The following is an 18,078-nucleotide window of genomic DNA, read 5'->3' as shown; positions in this document are numbered from 1 at the left end:
ATATTTAACGAGTTACGTATGATTATTTGGCATTTTATTGATGTTGACAAAATCCGACCATCCCAGCGTCGAAACGGCGAACTTTTGGCAAAAAATTTCATTTTTCCTTAATTACTCCTAAACCGTTGAATCTACGGGAAAATTGTATACGATTTTTCTTGTAGAGGACGACGAAATCTACAATTTCCGTGTAAAAACTTTTCGCTAGCATTAATATTTAACGAGTTATTGACGAAAAACGAAAAAACATGAGGGGTAGGACAGGTATGTACAGATGAATACATTTATTCTACGTACATAATGAACGCCATTTCGTAAATGAGGATGCCTGTTATCAAATCTTGAACACAAAGTCGCCGGCATGGGTTAGCGTCACGAGTCACGAGACTATCAGCATCCACATGATGTTATCGTACGTTAATACGAATAGTGAATAATTACATCACGTTATCTCACTTGAGACTGCCGTGAACTACGAAATTTATTTGCATTTCATGCTTGAATAGCAAGCGAACGAGCATGTGATATTTGCGTTCAAATTACGCGAATCCTGTTGCGGAGTTCCATTCGATGAGTTATGGTTCTCCGGAAAACCAATTCCCTCCAAACATTTTCAAGTTTTACTTACATCAGCCATATGCACCAAGTTCTGAGTATCTATCTTATTGCGCCGTGCAATGTATAATCAACTTCCCGGCACACATTTTACACATTTTGAGCAACTATGATCCTTGACCAATTGTTTAAGTAATTTCTGTTAGCTTTAAATAATGTATTAGGTATCTCGCTTATATAAGTTTATAAAATCTTCAGCACGTAACTTTTGAGTTGTCGGATTCAATAATTTCACCGCTCGATTGCGATTTCCGTGTGACGTACATCCCTTTTCGCATAAAATTATCAAAAATAAAAGAGATTGACGTCAATGATGCGTAACGCGCGTTAAAAATCTTGAGATAATGCGATTGCTGTTTCACACTGTATTGTTTAAACAATTGCTTCGTGACAGCGATAACAATACCAATGAACGCAACAAATTAAACAGAGAATAAGCTAATTACTCTTAAGAAAGAACAACAAGGAAGCAGGTGCTTTTCACACCTTGAAAATTACGTAATAATTTCGGCGTTGTGTGATAGCAGCTGGAAAATTTATAGGTAAATGTGAAGTAGAAGCCAGATACGTTTGATACATCAGACGAAAATTAACTAAATACAAATTAAATGATAATAAAAGTATCTCTAGTGATTTCATCTCTGTTATCTTATTAAAGTAATTAATGTCTGGTGATAACGAATTTATAATTCATGAGATGATCTATTAATTATTGATTGTTTCACGCTGCTTGAACGCACAATGAATTTTACGAGAATTGTCAAAAAGTAAAAAGTGGAAAATTTTAATAGTGACTAGAATGTGTTCCATTTTTGTAGGCCAGACTTTATACTACTACTACTTTTATAGCACGCGATTCACAACACTAGCTTATTAAACCGATTCAACCTTTAATCTTTATTGTATTCTCGTCGATACTTGATTTACTACAATTGCGAAACAAGGATAGTTCGCACTTGTGTTACGAACACTATTCACGTGAGAGATCATTCGATTGGAATCTTTTCTAGAAAAATACTCAACAGCTAATTATATCATGTAATTGCATCGTTAATAACTCGATTGACGATTTCTCGCCACGTTCATCCTCGTCGCATAATAAAAACTATTAGTAGCATGGTAGGTTCGATATGATAGACTCGCGCAAATCAAGAATTAAGAATACTTGATTCACCTTCGTCGTAAACAAGATATTAGATGCGTATTAGTGGTTTTTGCGTGTACACATATATTATGTTTGCGTTGTTCTAGAAATTTACATAAGTCAGTAACCCAGCGTTAGCGTGACGCAAACATTTCTCAAACAGTTATCAATTAATTGCTCGATTACATATGACGCACTGGACAAGATGTTTATTATTATTATGTTCCAGGTTGTTCTGCATTGCGTTTACTCTTATAAATGCAAACGTAGAATATTATGAAACAGAAATGACCTCTTTAAACGATATGTACGGCGCGGTTGCATATTATTGATTTCATTGTGCTATTCGTAGACGATTTATTTAGAAACCGATCTTTACAAAACTTGTAACTACAAAATGCGTTCTCGTTCCGTACTATCCATCACTGGACTTCCACGCGTAGAAATTGGCACGTGTTGAACTCGTAATCCGGAGCAGTCGATTCCACGTGCGCGCGATTTACCCGTCGACCTTCGCGTATATAATCCCGAAATGTGTGCACAGTAACTACAAATTGCTCGTACACGTGCGCCTGTTTCCCCGTCCGGTCACCTACGTATGCTCCTACCTATATCATAATCGTCAGTACCACTCCTTCCCAGACGTCTTGGAACGAATTCTACATAAACAGCCAGCCGCAACCCTCGCAGGAATTCCTCGCGAGATGAGAGACGGAATTACCCGCACGACTCGATTGAACCTTTACCCTTTCGAAGACGCGTGTTGCGCGTCTCGCAGGCTGAAATCTGTGTCAGTGAGAGTGTCGCGTAGGTGAAAAAGTCACGAATTCCGAGAACATCAATGGGGAAAGCTTTCATTCATGCCCAAGAGCTATTCTTGGATGTATGAAAATATGTTTTATATGGTTGTTCGCGAGAGATCAAGATAGGCAGGTAACGCATGCTAAACGTGCCAAAGTTAGACCAAGAAACGAAGCACGATTTAAAGTTCAAACGTAGGCACCTGAAACGGCTATAAGTTTCTCGAATTTCAAAAACATGTTTTCACGTTGGCTGGTTCGTTAACGCGTATTTCGAAACTTTTTCAGTAAAATTCTGTAGGTAAAAGGTGGAAAATGTGTTTGTTGCAGTAATGGGTCAGAATAGGTCAGGATAGGAAGTATACATACAACAATGGTGCTAAAATTAGACCACGAAACGGGCAACGGCTGCAATTTCAAGTGTGGGCGTGCTTGAAACGATATTTGTTAACGATTCGTCGATTTTAGAAATATTTTTGAAAGCTTTGTCATTTCGTCCGTAACCTGGGGAAGAGAGGAGTTCTCTCTAATAGGAATATTTTATCGTTAAATTTTCTCTGATTCAATAAAATTAAATACGCTTTAAAATTCAATAAAATGTTCCCCGGCTTACAACCCACGAAGCGCATGGACTTTCAGTGATGGTAAACGCCCACGATTTCGCTCGAATTGCTCGCTGTTCATTTCAATACCCGTCAGAGATATGTCACTGATTGTGAATCGGATCGAATTAAATCCGTGGAGTTCTTGCTTTATGCACATTAACCAATGTGGAAGCTACGTATATTACAATTTGCATTATGCATTGCATACCTGCTATACGTGCGGTCAGAAGTGATTCGTCGTTCCGCGAAAGATTCGTGCATGGATCATTGGTAACAAGGCGATCTGTCTTTGGCAATCTGCACAGGTATAAATAAGTCAGGCATTTAGTTTTGAGGTTTAACTTTAGCGGATTGTATCATCTGATTTTCCGTCTAGTCACTCTGCGAAATATAATATTAAAACTGAAATCACTGCTATAACTTCGGAACTCGTAGTATAAAGGTAATATTTGAATGATAACGTGGACGACTTTTCCGATAGACACTTCACATTCGGGCGAAATAATAAATCGATACGTGTTTTATACAAGGATGAAATCCAGCAAAGTAAAAACATGAATTCATAGCTTTATGGTATTAATGGACGTGGCTTTGAAGATAACGCAGTTACGCAGATAATTAGCTATTCCAACATTATCTTTAAGTTTTTAACGAGGTAAAAGTGACTGGTGTACTCTGAACTTTCCTGTTCGTCCCTATTAACGAGGCTAGTCAAATGAAAAATGAGCACAATTTATGTTAGTTAATTATGTTAGTATTTCCTCGTTGGTGAACATTATTTCATTCTAAAAAGGCGAGAATACACAGGCTACACGTTCTGCAGTTTTTCATTCTTCCGTAGCGGTTAGTATTCTCTCAGCCTTTTTGGTACCTGAGGCGTACAATGATCTGTTCTCGGAACTTTGACCCATCTCAAAAATTGCTTTCAATATCATTCTTCGAGGAAAGTGTGACCGTGAGAAATCGACACTTGCAACGTCCGTTTTTGAATTCTGAAGCCGGATAAATTCGCTAAATTCTGTTCATTTCAGTACGAATTTCAATTTATATTTTATAAAAATACGATATTTCGTTATGCTTCTCGGAATAGAATTAAGTAGATTAATAGAAGAGGAAATCGACGTTCGATTCATAGAAATAATTTAAGGATGCTGAGAATTCTCAATATTTACATTGAAAACATGGGAAATTATTATTTGTGTTGGAAATGATGGCGCCTCGAGATAGAACAATTTTCGTACCGTCTTTGCAATGAGCACACATGCAAACGCAAATACTGCCCTCCGTTTTGTTTAATTAAAACTTAATTTGTAACAAAGGACGATTGATTATTAATATGGATTTTCTCGTAAAATATTAACATGTGTAAAAGAAAAAACTAATTATTGAAGGTGAGAAAAGTAAAGAACATTTTTATTTTACGTTACAAGTCTCACGAACGAACGACACGTTTTCCTCTTTTCTTGTTCGTTTATTCGAACGTGAAGGCAGCATGAAAGACGACAGAAAATCAATGGATAACCGATTGAACTGAGAATCTCTGTCCGGTCTAATATGTAAAGGTGGCTTGACGTATGCCCGCATTATAAATGCAACACCGAGGGCGGTGACATTTTAACGTTAAAGATAAGCCATGTAGTATGCTTCTTTTTTCCGCATAATTTGGCAGGGTGTGTATGTTACCTACACATGTGACAGCCGCCTTTCATTTCCTGGGGTTCTTGCATCCTGCTGCGTAGGTGATCCACCGGTGTCCAGTTGCATAGTTTCTCCGCACGCAAATGTATACCTGTGAAAATTCTTCCGATACTAATTACACGGATGTCTTCCGGTGTTGTTAATGTAATTGTTCATACGGAGTATACAAATCAAACAAAAATTCGTATGGTCGAAGATTAGAAAGTTCGGTTAGTCGAGAAACTCCAACTGCTTAAGCAAGAAAATATATGTATACACAATTGTTTTGTCCACTATCACCTATACAATTTATAATTATATATGTGTATTCTAACAATTCTGTTAAACTGTTAGATAAACAAAAAGACTTATGCATTATTTATGAGATGATCTAATAATACTTTCCTATGAACAAACACAGGTCGACTTTCTAAGTGCAACCATTAATAACTTTACTTCTTACAATTAGATATGTAAATTCCATTCACAGAGTTTTGTGATCGACTGTACACAGATTAAAATTGTGAGACACGAAAATTAACAGAAAAAACTTGGCTGCATTACGTAGAAATATGGGGCCGAGTCCGTAGAATCCAGACCCGATAAGATTCGTTATCGTACTGTAGGTTCATTATTTATTTATCAACATGTGCCAGTACACGCCGGCGCCACGCACGGAGAATCCCTGCCTGGCTGTCGTACGCACACGATTACATGGCAATACACGCAGTGAGTTCATTCGTATACGTACGAAGGAATGTACTTGGTTGCGCAGATGGGGTTTTGTGCCTCGGTTTTCCACCTTCCCCACCACCGTCGCCGACGATCGGCACGCCGCCTAACCCATACCGCGGTTATAAAAGGACGATTCGTGACCGTGGGCACCTTCAGTCAGACTCGAAACATTGTAGTGGGTTATTTGTTTGGCTCGATCAGCTCAAATATTTCTATCTACGATTCTAACTTGCTGAAGCCGTTCGATTTCGTCAAGATTCGACGTTTCGCTAATCGTAAATATTCTCCTATCCCGACAAAGTTTGGAAACTAAAAGTGAAAGACAGTGCTCATCCATTGTGCTAGTCTGCCGTCCAGTTTTCCGAACGATAAACAAATTCCTGCGAAATGTAAGTAAAGAAATACTTGCAATCTTCTTTTTCAGAGGCGAGCGCGTACGGATAACAAATCTCGCGTTACATTTTGTGTCAGGAACAGTGTTCAAGAAAATCTCTGGAAAACTAAATTTTGAGTGATATCCGCGATGTTTGTTACGGAGTAATTTCCGAGATTTGTGTTGGGAACGTCGCGCTCGCCCATGCTTTCACCATGCCTTCCCCTTCGCAAAGCTACTGTATGCACAGTGAAATTCTGTTTTCATGTTGTATGTGCTCGCGACGCAATTTGTTCGTAGAGTTTCGCTTTCGAGAGTCGTAACGGTAGTTACAGGTAACAGAAAGAAAAAAACCAGAAACGGGTTGGTTGAAGTTAACACACGCGTACGAAGCGAAGAAGCGGAGCGTGGGAATCAATACTCTCGACATCGTCGAGTCGCGTGACTAACTTCACATTGCTTCTTCCTTCGGACGCTCAACGGTTACACTGGCTGATCGAAGTTTTTAACCGAATCATAGCTTTTGAAATATACTTCGGTGAACGTTTCTGTAAGCGAAGTCAAGAGTTCAATTGCGTAGGAAGAGGCCTACCTGATAGAAACCAGATGCCCGAAACCGGGCCACATTGTTTGGGCCAGGCCGATAAGGCCACAACGTATTTCCACCCCTTAAAAAGGATGCTGGAAAAGCGACGAGTCGAAGCAGCATAGTTCCTTGCGAGCGTCCGAACGTGCAACAGCGTACAAGTTGTATTTGAAATGAAGAGTACTTGTTAATTTTGTAACGATTAGCAATTAGTAAATGTGTCGAGTTTTGGATAATTAATTTTGGATAGTTAATTCGAAAGTTTGAAATGCTTACGTTTTGGTCGACGAACGGGCACTGGCACACGAAAGCCTCATTGTCAGGGAGCGGTTAATTTCGCGATAACGTTGTCGATGGGCGACGAACGAGGTCATACCTCGACGTTTGTGCTCGGACCGTTTATTTGTGTAGTAAAGGCTCGTTGGAAACCCGTTACGCCAATCATGAGACGATGGCGAATTCCAGAGGCGGAATTTTAATTTCTCAATCCTGTTAAACGCTCCAACGCATTCCTACCCGTCTCGCTCACGCGAGTCGCCTGCGAACAATTTTACGGACGTGTAAAATATACTGTTAATCTCAAGAGGACTAACTCTTCCATGAAATCGGTTGTTGGATTTGACCCAGAATCCAATGATAAATCTTCGTTTCTCATTGATCAATGATTTGTTCAGAATATTACTGGTGCTGAGTAATTTTCAAGAGTTTAATAGCATTTACTTAATCGTATAAATTTTAACACCTTTTAAACGAGAAAATTTCAACTTTCACATTTATAATTTAGGACGTATTTTGTATTAAAAATTTCTCATTTAATGAACTAAATGTAAATACACTAATTAAAATCGTGCTTCAAATTCATTGGCATGATTCAATATAATTTCTGCTCATTACTTCACATTCAACCTGTTCCACTTTGAATTTTGTGAAGGTCACGCAGTCAGATTTGTTACCGTAAAGCACTTAAGTACATGCCGTACTTTATGGTATAATTGAGTTTGCCGTTTTCACTTTGATGAATGTTTGCGAAGTTCGTGGTTCACGTTTCGCTAATTTCTTGCAAAAGACGCGTAATAACCCTCTGTCGTGAAACTTTCGTTTCTCTTATCCTGATTTCTTAGTTACATTTAGTTTCAGTTAACTGAGATAGGGAATGGCGCCTGTTTCCTGCATCGCTCGATTATTATGCAACCGAAGGTCCTTGCAATGTCGCTGCGGTTCAAACATCGCAATTACGTAAAGTCCCTGGAACGTAGCTCGCATTATTTTCTGGTCACGCGAATGATGTCGATATTTAATGTTTCACATAATCGTTATTTGTATATACATAATCAGCATTCGGTCACGAAATCCTGATCTAATAATTTATATTTCCTTTGTACAATAAATAATTTTTTCTTCTGTAAAAAGTTGTCTGATTAATACTTTTATCTATCGAACCAAACAAAAATCCTTAGAATTAATTAAACGTTCAGATCAAGTAATATAAAATACTACAAACAATACATGTTTCATTGTTGTTTTCTGATGGAAATATTTCCGCAGTCTATAATGCAACAGAGAAATTTCACTTGTGTGATACAAGTAAAACTGTGAAAATTCCATAGGAGTAAAATCAAATTTCGCGTATTTCCGTTCCGCGTTCCGCAGTTGAGGTCGACCTGATTCCGCATTCGCTCTGTAGCCACGCATCCGCGTGGGAGTTTAGCTAGAATAGACGACGAGGTCGATCGATATCTCGAATTCAGCCTCCCTCTCCCTCCATCTCAGGGGATTCACGACCTCGAGGGTTGTTGGCCTCGATTTAACCCCTTGGGCAATTACTAACATATTATGGTGTGCCTATGTATAGGCAAGCGGCAATTGAAATAACGCAACGTGAATCAATGAATTAAAAAAATAGAATTAGCCGAATCGTCCCTTCTACAATTATGTGAGACTGATAAATTTTGTAGAACATGGTAATGGACATCGGCCTGTATTTGTCACATACAAACACTCTACATATGTAGTTCTGACCGTAAGCGGTCATCGCGTGAACTCGAAATACGTACGTGCACTGGAATTGGAGATGAATGCGAATTCGGATCGCTTAATATAAATGCACGCTGTCTCACAAAGGTTAGACGTAAATATCAGCCACTTGCAAATGTCAGTAAAATCCAATATGCATTGTTACAATGCATGAAGAACGAATTCAACGAAGGCTTATCATGATGCGAATCATTGTTCTTGGACGTTTCATAATACGAATTAATTCAATGAAACTAAAATAGAATATAAGAAATCATACAGACCATTAAAGTAGTTACATAAACTTAACGTTCAGAATATATTTAATAATAAGCATGCTATACTATTTTTATATTATCCTGAAGAAGATATCTGTTCTCCCTAAGTTTAACACTACTCAGTCTGAAGATATATTTGCTACTGCATCAAAAGTAGAGTTTATTGTCGAAATAGTTATCCAAACGGAACTAGGAATTTACGTAACGTCCTTTCTCTTATTTCTGTTTCACCAAAATAGTACAGCCTCTAGATACTTTAGAATTTCCGACATTCATTGTTAGAAATAGAGTCGCGTCTAGTTTCGGAAAACGCAGCCGAAGTTCGAATGTGCATATAGGACGGTTCAGTAGCCGCATAGTCACGGTGTGTCTGCTACTTGCATGCTCCTTTCTTAAGACTCGCCTATTCTGGTCCACCGACAAAATGAAAATAAGGAATCACGTGGAGAGCGGTGCCGCTGCTGTACTACCGTCTCGGGAGGTTTGCCAGCAGTTCGCCAACCCGTTTTCCTCGTAAACTAACGCCCCGAAACAGGCGAAAGCATCCCGAGGCTAATCTTGGAGGCTCGTTTACGCTAACGTGTCGGATTTTTATTCGTTGCGATCCCTTAAACAGCAACCGGACTACTGCCATACCTTTTGAATATTCAGCCTCCGATTGGCGAGACTATACGGAAACAGTTTTAGAGCATTTTTATTCGACTCACACGATGCTTCAAAATCGAGTTTATGAGACTGCAGCTTAAAAATCGCTGCTCGTTGTGAAATTTATTTTGGTTGCTGATCTGAGTATTATGCAGGATGTAGGAAAGAGAAGATCAAACTCCGCTTACATTCAATGACATCCTTCATGCGTAACACGTCAGCATGTTCAATCACTCTCTATGCTATAAACAACAGTCTTTACACTCTTTACTACGTCATCGTACGTATCCATCACGTCATAACCACGTTCCATTGAAAATTTTAGAAGTAATTAAGCTTCTCGTACGGGATCACTTCAACCGAACATCGCCTATTGATAATCGATTAGCTTTGTGGTCAAGTTAAGTTCGATACAGTTCTGTCACGTGTGGTATATACTCATGATACTGATTAAAACGTACTACATACTAATTCAAACTTCTTACTTGATTATTGATGTTACAAAAATTGTAACATGTACTGCTTTGTGAACGCACGTTCTATACATCATGTATAAAAGGCAATTGTATCGATTCAGGTGAATCTACAATTAAAAATATACCACGCACGGTACGGCTATAGTAAGAAAATAAGGGATGGTCTTCTGTTTGGAACTTCGCGTTAAAAATAATCCGGCTATATTTTTAGAGTCGCCTAGTTACGATTGTATTACTAATGCATTTGGTAGCAGTGCCAGGTGAAAATATCTCTTATTGACTTCTCTCTTCGATCTCTTTTTAATTAGCTAGCATTACCCTTTCAGTTCGATCTGCAATCGTTCAAGAACGCGTGATGCAAATAGAATATTTCTAATTATATGTATACGTACTTTTTACAATCATAAATATGCAGTACCTTTATTTTCATCATGATTTCATTATGATGATAAAAAAATCGCTATAAAACTGACGAATTCTTTCCACGTGAAATTTACTCAGTCACTTCGAAATGCAGTAGATGTTTCATGGATGCGAATGGATAGCGCATGAAATTCAGGTTCATTGATCGTGTACAGAACATGTACACAAAAATAGTATTTGAGGATGAAAATTAGGTTGTTAATAGATAGATGCATCTATTTTAAAGCCAATTTCATTGTTCTCGGCTAGATTTGGTTGTGTAAATTCAATCGCGGCCCGATTCTATTTTCCTCCCTCTATTTTAGGCAGAAAGCGAAATTGTACTCGTTGCGTAACGTTTCATGCCACCGTAGCAATCATGTTTTATGGTACCGCTGCTATTAACGTGGGAATTCGATGAATAAATAAATGTCTTGTTTACCCCTTCCTCATCTTTGTTTTCTTTTTCATTATTAACGAAGTTCTATTGTGTTAGAGCCTTGTGCTACATACCAACAAATTGAAGCGAACTAAAAACTCGAATCTAACTTTAAACGTGCACTTCTTTCTCTTGATAAATTTGACGCGTTCGTTATCATTTTTGAAGAAACAATTCGTCGATTCAGGAAAGGACAGTTTAGAGAAAAATGCTCCAACTAACTATAACGTAACAGCGAAACGATTTCATTGTGATGATCTTCCTAAAAGCAACATCGGTTGTCTGTGCAATCAGAAAGTGAAGAATGTGCAAACATTCGTATGAGTCAATGTGCGCGCGCGTGTTTGCCGTGCGAATACAATAAGAAAGTTCACTACAGCAAACAACGATGACGTCAAAAAGAAATATTTATCGGTTCTTCCCAACGTAGTGTTCCTTCGTTGTTAAGCCGATCGCGGGCATGTATGTATGTATGTACATGTATTATGAAATAAAGCGTATCGTTACGGATCTGCCGAACGTGCCGTCATTAACAATCGTTGCAAACTGCGCGATTATGTTTCGCGTCCCTTTCTGCATCTCTTCTCGTCGCGAACAGAATCATTTAATCGGTGTCATAAAATTAATATTGTCAATAACAGTTATTAACGTGTATCTAACAATTACTTGTTTACGGCTTAATTTACATGTGTTGACTAGACATTACTAATCGTATCTTTACAATAGCCTTTCCGGCGATACGCGATAGTTTTGTAACACTTGTGCAATACTTCGAACAACTAAACTTTTTAGGAATAATGGTTGACGATGATATATTTTTTTATGGTTATTGTTTGTTTGATCAGCGATTTGGATCCGACGCGCGTGTACCAATTATTCTATCTTGATTCTCTCCTTTAAGAATATATCAAGGATTCTTGTGGTATTTGATAATGAAATTCACTACACACTGCCAACGTATTACTGATGAAAGCCTTGACATTAGCAGCCTTGTGTCGATACCGACAGACCTTGTTTTATAATCGTTGCTATTACCACGTACTTCCCACGTCGATTATCGGACTTTCTTGTTCAAGTCCGATGAGAAAATTTTGCACGCATCGTTCCTGGTGCATTTATTCACTCAAGTTTCAAAAATAATCGTCGCAGTGAGAAAGTAAGAAACGTTACAAAGCGGATTACACAATCTATTACGGCGTGAAAACTCGGATTGGTTAAAATAAAAGATTCAGAGCGTGTGCCTAGGTATTGGGATCGCGTTCGGCTTTCTTTTCTCGCGGAGAAAGTAAAAGTGCTCGTTCCGTGCCAAGGTGAGAGATCCACGGTGAAACTTATCGCGGATGTCCTTCGCAGTTCACGTGTGCTACATACTACCAGCTCCGTACGTTCGCCGACTATGCACGTTGAATTGAAACCTCTCCATCAGAGGATTTCCAGGGAAATCTTTCCATCGCTAACAGTAGGATAGAGCCTTTCGTTTCGTTGTTAACGCAACTCTATCCGGAGATTCCCCCCTTCCTCGTAACCTTGTTTCACCGAGACCGCTAATTAATACGTCTTGTTTTTTTCTTTCAGTCGTAACGCATCAAACTAGCAGTATGTCCGTAACTACGACTGTGCAACCAGCTACCGAGAGCCTATCTCGCCATGGGTGAGTTACTTTCTCAATTTTTTTAGTTTGGAAAATCATTTTGCCAAAGATTAATCATACGATTGATAATGTAAAATAAACGACGTTATCAAATGCATACATTGAAACGTCGTATCGATCCTTCTATTCTAATTTTTAGTGCAGCTCAAAGTAACGCGATCTGGGGCATGAGTGCTCCAAGACGTTCACGACATCGTACATCTCCAATTTAAGCACGCATCACATTCACAATCAGTAGAAACTGATACGTCTTCGAAATCTCGTGGCCTCGTTTATCCGGTCGATCTACTTTTATCGTCACCAATTCATTGGCGATATCCATTGCAAAATATCTGCTTCTTCTGATTCACAATATATACACTCGCACTTTTTACTTTGTTTCCATCCAATAAATAATGTACATGTAGATGTGCGAAGTTTGAAAGGTGAGGAACAAAGAGAAAAATCGCGAAGGCCAGTTTGCGCAATTATTATTGGTGCCCGTGTGTATGTTCGTATAAGTCGCGTTCTTTTTGCATAACTCGGACACGTGGTTAAGGCGCCAGTACTGTGGTTACGCCATTGCGCCTGAGAAACCATGAAGGACGATTTTAACAGTGGTGAGCTGTCTGATATCGTAACAGACGCCAGATTTAAACCAATATCATTGTTCTACCGTGGTTTATTTCGAGCTAGCTGCGAACTCTTGCTATATAACTTAGCATGAATCGTTCCTCGTCCATCTATGCAAAAGCATCTGATTGTGAGGAGCGAGTATGTATTTTGGAACCCTCTACAAAAGAGACTCACTTGAATTCATATAATCTAATAAAAGTAGAACGACAGATCGGAGAAGCACTTGTAGATAATTGATAATTCTTTTGAAAATTTTGAATGGTGCTTTCAATTCTAATTGTCCTTTTCAACGGATCTTGTCATACACTGACTGCATTTCTTAGGATCGTTTGTAATATCTGAGCTGTGCGAAGCTTACGGTAATCGTAAAATAAGTAAAACTTCTTTTTTTGGACTAATGCCAATTTTTGTAATTTCACGAGACGCATAGAATTATCTGAAGATACAAATTTCTACAAATAAATATAAGCGCAGATGGTAGGAATCGGTGAATTTATTACGTGGAGATTATATGAGTGCCGAGAGAGAAAACCTCGACCGGGATTCGAACCCGGATCTCTTTTACTCGTCGGGCAGCGACCGCTCTTTCGAGCAACAATTAAATTATTTAGGTCGACGGTGAATTCATTGCTTTTCAGGTCTCCGATGGGAACCGTGCCTCCCTTTCAAACAATAATTGAGCGCTTCACGATTGGCTGAAAATTGAATGGTTAATAAAGTACGGTTAGAACAGGCGAATAACAACCTTCATACATTTTCACATTACTTACATGATCACAATATTTGCTTTGACGATTTTATTTTATTCGCTGTCCGACAGACTTTGCTGCAGGACAGAGTTAAATAAATGTTATATTCTCTTGCGGTCAAATGATATCGAGTGCACAATTTGTGGAAATTAGATTTGTGGAACATTTCAGAGTATACTTCAAGTTCTTTAGTCCAGTACCCTTGTTTTCTTTCGTGGAATTTTACGGTACTGTAATCGATTCTTACAAGTTCCGCATGGCAAAAAAATTAACAACCCATTAATTGAATACTTCCGTTCTACTAGTGAACTAGCAATATTTTACTTTTTATAATTTATGCAATTTAATGGAATAAATTATTTCCTGATAACAATACCTGAAGAAGACATTAGTATTGTGTAAATATTTCTTAAAGGCTGTCATTTCTCGTGGGTAATATTTTATTGTACACTTTATTTAATGTCTTAGAGTCTTAGAACATACTTAGTCCATTATTTATGTTGTACTATTTTTAAAGCGTAATTACTTAAGTTTCCAGAACATAACAAAGTACTTTATTTTACAGTTGTAGCCTTCACTTCGAAATAATGAATATGCTCAGTTAAGTTGACCGATAATGCGATTCTTACATCCAACGCTTCATACAAGTTCATTAATTATCACCAGATCGTAACGACACGCTAATCTCATGTAAAAGTCAAAAAAGACATTATCATCGGTGGCGAGAGGTAACATGCGATATTTATTAAATGCGTTGAACTTGTTCAAAGTCTGCATTCGATATGGGGAAGAAATGACACAATTCCGTTGGTAATTGTAAACAAATTTAATTCGTGGGTTCACGGGATTAGCGCAATTAGAATTCTACGTCAAGCCGTGCAGCTTTATTGCGTCTAATTAATGTTAAACGCGAACAGGAAATTCTCGAAATTGCTGCGCAACAGAGAAAAGGGGAATCCATTTTATTCTGTGGCCTACCGCAAAGTCACGTTGTTTCCCGTTTAATGATGTGCAAACTGCGTAAGTTAATTCCATGTGCACAATGTGCAAAGGGCAGTCGGTGCTACTAGCTAGCAGCTGCGAGCGTCTTATTCGTCTACGTAACGTAATTCTTCCTTCGTCTCTTCGAATGCCGCGAATACCTATTCTAAAGAAACGCGAGGAACGTGCAGCGTACGTCATACGTTAAGAAGTTTAATGTGACTCTCGAGGCACCCGTGACGTTAAAAAAACGGAGGTAGAACAGAGAGGCATCTACGAAGTGGGAAAACAATACCGAGTGAATGCACACAATTCTTTTTATAAAGTTGTTCTAAGAGGTATCAGAAGAATTGCAGCTACGAGATTACTGCACTTGTACAAAAAGCTAGAACTCTAGAAAGAATGACCTGACTTAAGCAGATAAATGGAAGCATGAATGATAGTTGAAAGTCTTAATTTTAGTTGTAATAGAAGTAAAATTAAAGAAGCTCTTTTAAAATAAGATTACATATTTTCGGATGAGCATTACGAAATTATGAACGATTTATAGCTCCTAAAAAAAAGAAAATTATCTATCTGTTAAGTAAGCTGAAAGATAAACGTAAACGTACGCAAAAAAGTTATCGCGTGTATTTTATACGATGCTTCTGATCATTTGAATATATATATCTCGATTTTGATAAAATTGGGAGCTTGGAACATATCGAGTAAGTAACTTTCAGTATGTATGTACACATATGTATCATTGAACACGAAATTGATATTACGTAAACGATAGCTAATCGACGAGAAATATAATAATTTCTTAGTTGTCACTCGAATCACGCGTAGCGATTCATCGTATTACTTGAATTGATTTATACATATTATTGTATTATCACCTTAAAGCATTTTAAGAAGAGTGAAAGATAGAATTAGATAAATTCAAATTCGTATTCGCTAATAAAATATAACAATTGAAAATTTGCCACATGGATGACAGGACAGACTTTGTATCGCCCTTATTAAATATAATTAAGGTTTTTATTAAATAATGGGAGACAGTTACACCATGTCACAGTGTAAATTAAATTCACTTATCTTTGATCAACCACAATTTCGTGTAAGTGGTTCTCATACGCTCGTCACGTGATAATTCAAATCTATCGTACCATCGTACATACAGTTGCGACTAAAATGGTACAACTGAAAAGGCTCAATTAAGACTGTCTAACAAACAGTTTGGTAAACGTTACTTTTATTTGTTAGCAGGAAAAAAACAAAATAAATTCAATTTCAATTAGAGTATTTTTGTGTGTCAACACGGGAGAATCTTTGAAGTTTGTGAATAAGAAACATCTGAGATGATTGCACTTTTTGTTCAATGCTCTTGACTTTTGGAGTTTCGTACATGCATATGTAGGTTTGATCACGAGTGTTTTATTCAAATGAACCGTCATCTCAAATGCCGACGAACCGAACCGCGCATTCTTTACATAATATATAGACAACCGTTTTCCGGTTCTTTCCAGACTATACGGTTTTTTCTTGGGTTTTTCTATGCATGAAACGCACACATTCGAGTTTCGTCGGTAAAAGCCCGCCAGTTTACTGATTCCGAGATTTACGCGTCATTCTTTCACACAAGCGCACAACTCGCGCGAACCGCTTATTACGTGCTCTCCGTCCACGTTGTTATCACGTGAAAGGAACGTTTTTCTTCCTGATTTCCATATGTGCATGTTTTAGCATATGTATTTACGTACGTACAGCGAGTATCAAAAGTTCATTTTCTGAGGCCAACAATCGCGTGAAAATTAATCGACCATCGACTCTAAATCTGATAATGAAATTAATTATTTTAGTTTCATCGACTTATCTATCTGTGAATTGAGATCTGTTGTTCAGGTTCTTTCCCTACTAATCTAACAACGTATATACATATATGAAACTAATAACGTCTGATACATTATATGTAGAAACGCAAGTAGTTCATATGTGTTTGATCGTCTTGTATACTTCGATCAACAGTTTCGAACATGACGCATGAAGGTGTAAGAAGTAGGAGCTTTTATCTTTTGAACATGGCTTGAGCAAACAGATGTTCCGATTACCCGTTGACGTGAACGGTTATTCACAAAAAACGTGACCATTGGTGAAGGAAAAAAAAGAATAACCCCGGCCTGTCGGCTTCCGGGTTGATGAACGAAAGTATTCAAGGCTATTCTTTCAATCCGATCCGTTCTCGACTTTTTGTCGGTTCTATCGCAAAAAATTTAATTTATCTTCGGATCGGTCTGTGAATTGTTTAATCAAAGTTTCTTGATAAAATTCCTCGCTATCGACTGCGAAATATCGCGAACTCGCGTTAATAACACCGTCTCTTGGAATTTTACTGAATCAGTATTGTCTACATTCGGCTTAAGAGGCGCCGGGTATTTTTAATGATGGGGAATAACGGAAAAGATTATTTTCTCAACGAACGACGTTTCTATCCTCGTTGTGCAAGTGATTTATATTCATCGTAGACTGTGGCCGCACGTAACGATGACTAAATGAAAGAAAAATCGATTCTGGTTTTTCAACGGAACTTTTCCTACAATTACGTAAAAACGTTCGTTCGTATCAGGAATAATTTGTATTTATTACATTCGTTTGGCTACTGAAGAAAGATCGTAAGAAGATCGTTTTACAGGCAGAAACGAGTGCTTAATTATTATGATTACTTAAATCGTCTTTTAAAAATTCTTTAAGAGATAATAGAACTATAAAATAAATGTGTTTTTGGCTGACTGTTCCAAATTAGAAGTAATTAGAATTAGTACTAGAAAAACTATGCTAATATTCTAAGTAAGATGAAAAACAGTGGGCGCAGTATTAAATTTTGCCGTTCTTTTTTTGGTTGCAGGAGCAACATCTCACTGTCCTGCCATAGTTCGTGCGGGAGCGTGGACGATGGCCTCCAAGGATCTCATCCTCAGTACCAGGACACGATCCTTACAATCGAGGAACTTCGTGCTCAACTCAACTCTTGCTTTACGTACGTTTCATACCACTATTTTCATTCTTCCGTTTGTACTTCTATAATTGCCAATATTGTCTCAGACGAGCTATCCGTGATCATATCAAAAAGTTCGATAGAATTGTTATTGCTTAGTTAAAATTTATATAGCTATATCATTTTCGTGCGCACACGACAAAAGGAAGTTGATAAAAGTCTGTGCAGATGATTCAAGAGTAAAGCTATCAGAGACAATTAACCCGATTGAATCCTGTTTTACGCAGTTTTTAATACATATAATGTATGTATATGTA

At 37.9% G+C, this 18,078-nt stretch overlaps 1 protein-coding gene across 1 annotated transcript in view; it reads left to right on the top strand.

Moving 5' to 3' along the window:
* The window catches only part of Pino (protein pinocchio), a 51,338-nt gene that overhangs the window by 28,487 nt on the left and 4,773 nt on the right, over window positions 1-18,078 (top strand). Inside the window, exons 3-4 of the mRNA XM_018031637.2 lie at window positions 12,364-12,439; window positions 17,672-17,803. Of these exons, the coding sequence (XP_017887126.1) occupies window positions 12,364-12,439; window positions 17,672-17,803 (208 nt within the window). The remainder of the gene's footprint in view (window positions 1-12,363; window positions 12,440-17,671; window positions 17,804-18,078) is intronic.

The sequence above is a fragment of the Ceratina calcarata genome, unplaced genomic scaffold (genome assembly GCF_001652005.2).
Source record: "Ceratina calcarata isolate Rehan_Ccalc_2016 unplaced genomic scaffold, ASM165200v1 scaffold554.2, whole genome shotgun sequence".
In the NCBI taxonomy this organism is placed as follows: domain Eukaryota; kingdom Metazoa; phylum Arthropoda; class Insecta; order Hymenoptera; family Apidae; genus Ceratina; species Ceratina calcarata.
The sequence above is the reverse complement of the archived record's forward strand: the minus strand, read 5'-3'. Positions and strand labels throughout refer to the sequence as shown.